Source organism: Gavialis gangeticus, unplaced genomic scaffold, assembly GCF_001723915.1.
Source record: "Gavialis gangeticus isolate Ggan-Ray unplaced genomic scaffold, GavGan_comp1, whole genome shotgun sequence".
NCBI classification, from domain to species: Eukaryota; Metazoa; Chordata; order Crocodylia; family Gavialidae; genus Gavialis; species Gavialis gangeticus.
The window spans coordinates 595,988-601,781 of NW_017729019.1; the positions used below are offsets into that span (position 1 = coordinate 595,988).

A 5,794-nucleotide genomic window follows, 5' to 3' on the forward strand; every position below is an offset into this window, starting at 1 on the left:
ACAGGAACAACTGCCATAGAAATGCAAGTGGATGACCTGAGGCCTGGGTGGGACTGCAGACACAAGGTCAGCCTCCCATAGGAAGGCAGATGGGTGACCTGGTGCCCAGCAGGGGCTACTCAGACAACAGATCAAACTCCCATAGAAATGTATGGTGATGATGACCTGGGGCACAGACAGAGATTACATTTGTCACACAATCAGCCTCCTGAAAGTGCCCTACAGTTGTGCTGTGACATGTGCACAGCTGCAAAGCACTTCTAAAGTAGCTGATGATATGAAAAATTAACCCTCATCAAATGAGGTATCTTTAGGGCACCTTAGGGAACTTGGGTTCCCTAGGATTAATTTATCCAGGGGCTGGAGAGGGGTGGGGGGCACAGATGGATTGGAGTTCCCTGCCCCCCTCCAGTTCAGGCTGGGCAAACCCCAGCTGGCAGCTCACTGCTTCTGGCTTCGCCCTTCCCACATCCTTCCCACTGACAGCCCTAGAACTGGGCGGACAGAGGCAGCGCTGGGGAGAGGGTGGCTCCCCCCACCCCTGCAAGCAGGTTCGAGCCTGGCCCCTTGACCCAACAGGCAAATGTCTGTTGGTTTGGGGATGTGCTCTAACTGATGGTGCTTTATGCAAAGTGCCATGAGTTAGAGCAGGGGCCTGCACATCTGTCAGCACCCCAGTGCCCAGCCAGGACTACTCAACAGGTCAACCTCCCACAGCAATGTACTGGGGTGACCTGGTGGCCCAAAGGTAAACTGTCTGCAGCTTCCCACTTGTTTTGCCCCTTCCTCAAGTGATGCTCATGGTAGCACCCCAGAGGCCTGATCCTGCCACTCCAATGGTCACCAGTGCCTGGGGCCAAAGTGGCCCAGCAGCTAGCTGCCCCCATCATCTTGGGAGTCTTATTCTGCTGCCTAAATAATCCCTGGGGTCAGGCCACCCCTGCCACCTCCCACAGGTATGCATGGGGTTGACCTGGCGCTCAGCAGTACTGCCTGGACAAGATCGGCATTCCATAGGAATTCACTTGATTAATCTGTCACATACCTGCAGCTCCCCAGACGATAGATTACTCCCCACAGAAATGCAAGGTGGGACACGAGGCCTGGGTGGGACTGTCTGGACAAGAGGCCAACCTCCCATAGAGATGCATGGGGTTGACCTGGTGCAGGCCTGGCACTGGCTGTCCAACAGGTCGACCTGCTACAGGGTTGACCTCATGCACACAGAATTCATTGTTGGCCCTGAGTGACAGCAAGCAAGCTGCGGCAGGCGAGAGAGGAACCCTTCATGCAGGCTGGAAGTGGCAGGCTGGATCTCTCAGGGGAACTGGCAATAAAGCAACAGTTTTCCCCTTTGAGGGTGCGGTTCAGTCCCCATGCAGGTCAATGGCAGCCCAAAGTTTTCACCATCTTGACAGGAGGAAGCAGGAGTTAGAAGTCGGGGCCTGGCCTGGGAGTTCCCCTTGGGCTCCACTCACACCTCTGCCACCGACCCTCCATGTGAGCTGTGGCATGTCACTCACCCATCCCAACCTGTCATGTATTTAGACAGTGAACTCTTCTCAATACAGCTGTGTGCCATGCTGAGCAGAGGGAACCTCTAGGACTACTGCAATGTAGGCAGTGGCCATTAGGTAGCCCAGTGAATTGGTCCTGCAGGTTGCGTCTCTTGCATGCCGTCTTCCACGCTGTGTTCTCTGCAGAGGCTGGGGTTTGATAGGACTCTGCTGTGATCCCAAGATAAACTGCCCTGCTCTCAGATCAGAGCTGAAGTGGTTTGGCAGGGCCCGGAGGGAAGCTTGGCCTTTTCCTGTGTCTCCTGATGTACTTGTCTGAGCAAGGAGAATGTTTGGCTTCTACAGCGCAGCTCCTCAGCACCATGTACATGTAGAACCTTTCATTTCCAAGAGACTTGGGTTTTCTGGACTCTGCACCTGCGGCTGTGAGGTCCAATGGGATAGTCACCCTGACCTGGTCTGACCTTTCACAGAAAGCCAGGCCGCAGCAGCTCCACCAGCAGCTCCAGCATCAAACCCAACCATTCGGGAGTCAATGAGAATGCACCTCAGGTAGAGAGCCGGGGTTTTAAAATGAAGGCTGGTAACTGAGGGCCTGAATGTCAATTCAGAGAGAAACAGCAGCACTGCCTCTAGTTAAAATGTTGTAATAAGCAATCATGAGCCCTTGTGAACATTTCTTCTTGGGAGACTGCAAAGTGCTTGACAAGAGAGGTCAAGGTCACCACCTCCATTTTCAGGGAGGATGGGGGGGCAGCACAGTAAGTCTCAAAGGTCACCCAGCTGGCTCGAGGCAGGTCTTTACCAGCCCTGCTTTGGTCCCCACCAACCATGACAAACAAAAGAGCTCCCAGAACGCAGGCTCATTGTTGGTTTTTTAATTAGTCATGTTAAACTAATGACCACCAGGTCGCTCTCTCCCAGAAAACAACAAAAGGCACGCACACACACACACGCACGCACACAAAATCAAGTCCAAATGCCTGAGAAAACAACTCCAGGTTAGGAAAGCAACTCTTGAGACACTGGTTGGAGTTTTATTGGCAACAAGGCTCTCTCACACGCGCCCACACCTTCCGGCCTCTCTGGGGCTGCTTATCTGACTTGAAGCCCCTGGGACTGCCTCTTTCTGAGAAACACAGTTATCAGAGGCTCCTGAGGAGATGAGCCAAGGTCATGCCAGCAGGAAGCAACCCATGGGGAGGAATGTGCCCCACACTGCTTGGCACTGAGGGGATCCCGTTTCCGGGCAGGACTAAAGTGTTACCTTAAAACATTCAAAACTGGTTTCCTTAAAAGCACATGGAGGCAAGGAGGGGGGTCGGGGTCAGGAAAAGGGGTGGGGAGTCTGGGGAGAGGCCACCGCTGTTCCCACTGCTCCCCGGGAGTGTGCAGAGACGTGCAAGAGGGGACGGCTCTTTCTCTTCACGTCCCTAAAGACCTGATGGGACAACACCGTGGGGCAGGGGAGGGAGAAAAGCTGGGGGAAGCAGACTGATGCTCACTGCTCTCCAAACAAGAGGCCTCCAGCATGGTACAGTAATGACCCAAGGCAGCAGAGGTGACCAGAGCCACACTGGAGCGCTTGGGCGGAGATCACTGGAGGCTGGGCTGAAAAGAGCATGGCTGAGTACTGAGTTCTTCCAGCCACGGCAAGCTCCTCCCTCTCCTTGAAACCCCTCTTGCACCTTGGGGGGCCTCGAGACAGATTTTTAAGTCAAGTTTTCCTGATAGAAAATAAACCCTCATTTCTTCAAATGTGCTAGTGCAGAAGTGCCTACAGCTCCAAAACCCGCCATGCCGAGGAGACCGGAGCCCTACTGTACTCGTACCTAGGCTGGCTTTACACGCATGGGACGCACATTATAAATATAAAATCATATCTGCTACAAACAGAGGACGTATATTGTACATCTGATACCCATATACACAAGAACACCATATACACAGAACGCCTTGGAGGAGGAGTGTTGTCATGGGAAGGGGGTTTCCAGTGGCACAGCCCCTCCACCCTCCCCTGCCCTGGAGGGGCTGTGCCAACAGCAGATTTGACTGGTTATTCACAGGAGTTGACGCGCATCATCCAGGACTGTGCGTGGATGGGTCAGCCATTCCCCCCTCCCCCAAACACGTGTACTCATGCCACACGCGTATTGGCGTGCTGCACGGGAAGGGAGTGTGTGTCTCTTGTTAACCCTTGAAGTGCTGCAATTCTTCAGACACGTGGAGCAAAGCGAGGCCCTGAGAGCTGCTTGCGTCCTACAGCATGGCCATCCCCTGAAAAGGCTTCCAGCTGGGGCGAGTCTCTGGTAAGGCATTTCATCCGGGACCTGGATCGAACGGCATCTGAAGGGGGAATGGACCCAGCTGGGGGAGTGCTGCGTGCGGGGATGGGGTGTGTCTGTGCTTGAGTGGGTTAACAAAAGTCAGCAAGGCTAAGACAGTCGGTCACAGCTGGACCAGGCCTGGGGCCTTCCAGTCCTCGGCTCAGTTTAGTCTTCAAGCTGCAGGAACTGCCCCCTCCTGGCTCCTTTTCTGCTCCTCCCCAGACTCAGGCCACTGGCACGGTATGAAATACTGATGGTAGCTGGAGTGGCACATCCACGTGCACGGAGTGGCAGGCAGGCACACTGAGAGTTAAGACAAGTCGATGGGAGCTTTGTACAGTGAGCAGTGGCTCCTGGCCAGTGTCTGAGGACTTTCACGACAAAATGCCACAGTGATTAGATCAGGCCAGAGGAAGGGGCCGAGTGTGGGGGAGGGGCCGAGTCCTGGCACCTATCGGCGGTAGTGATTGGGGGCGTCCGCAAACATGTACTTGAGTCTGTAGGCTTCAGCGAGGAGGAGACCGATCTCTTCGTTGCCCCAATGTATTGTGGGTAGGTTTTGTAATAACATGAGAAGACCCTGAAACAAGGAAGAAAAGAATGGGGGCTTGGTCTTTGCAAGAGCAGTGGCTGCAGGATCTGAGGTGCAGTCTGGATTCAGGGTTGTACAACCAGGTGTAGCAGCACTGAATAATCCAGCATTGCCAGACAGAGCAGCGCCTGTCCACTGCCTCCACAGTGCTTCACCAGGGGGGTCAGATGGGGAAACTGAGGAAGAGCAAGGAGAAGCCACTTGCCCAAAGTCACAAAGCAGATCAGGGGCACAACAGGGACCAGATCCCTACATTCCCCCTAAAGCAGTGATCCTCAACCAAGGGGCTGTGCCACGGAATCCTTTCAAGGGTGCCACAGGGTGCCCCACAAGTGCAGAGTCATGATTCACAAGATAAACCCAGAGATTTCAAACAGGAATCCTAACAAAAAAGTTAGGGGGTTCAGGCACATGACTTATGAGGAGAGACTGAGGGAACTGGGCTTATTTAGTCTGGAGAAGAGACGACTGAGAGGAGATTTAATAGCAGCCTTCAACTCCCTGCAGGATGGTTCCAAAGAGGATGGAGCTAGACTGCTCTCAGTGGTGGCAGATGACTGAACAAGGAGCAATAGTCTCAAGCTACAGGAGGGGAAGTTTAAGTTAGATATTAGGAAAAACTTTCCCACTAGCAGGGTAGTAAAACACTGGAACAGGTTATCCAGAAAGGTGGTGGAAGCTCCATCTTTGGAGGCTTTTAAAACCCAGCTAGACAAAGCCTTAACTGGGATGATCTAGCTGGGGATGGTCATGCTTTGAGCAGGGGGTTGGATTAAATGTAACCTCCTGAGGTCCCTTCCAACCCTCATTTTTCTATGATTCTGTGATCCACAGTGTCAAAACTATTCTGCCCTACTGTGGGCTTTCTGAGTTTTTTACAACTGAAGAATTACTCTAGTGTTTTCCTGTAGTTAAAAAACAAGTAAAAAGCAAGAGCTGGCATTTCAGAGGGGTGCATCAAGGGGGCCTCATGGCTAACAAGGGGGGCCTTGGGTCTGAAAATGCTGAAAACCACTGCCCTAGAACCAGCTCAGTGGCCTGCTCGCTCTACCATGCTGCCTGGCTGAAGTCAGCAAAGTTGCACCTTTACACCAGGTCTGAAGCTGGCTGTGACGGCATCTGCACAACCCAGGTTTTGCCAACCTTTGCACAGGGACACAATCATATCAGGCAGCACACTTGCTGCCAACACAGAGGAGGGCTGAGGAGCATGATTTAGTCATCTTCCTTCATCCAAGAAACTGTCCTGGGGACAAACCCTCATGCCTTGCTGTCTTTACACGTTGTATGCAGCACACATGCCCTCATGGGACTGAGCCTGACTGGATCACTTGCCTGCTCCCACTTCACCCAGCTCC

General features: G+C 53.2%; 1 protein-coding gene across 1 annotated transcript in view; it reads right to left on the reverse strand.

The window, feature by feature from the left end:
* Positions 1–2,380: 2,380 nt before the first annotated feature.
* The window catches only part of TBC1D22B (TBC1 domain family member 22B), a 33,927-nt gene continuing 30,513 nt past the window's right edge, over positions 2,381–5,794 (reverse strand). Inside the window, exon 13 of the mRNA XM_019513784.1 lies at positions 2,381–4,424. Coding sequence (XP_019369329.1) covers positions 4,296–4,424 — 129 coding nt within the window. The 3' untranslated portion in view covers positions 2,381–4,295. The remainder of the gene's footprint in view (positions 4,425–5,794) is intronic.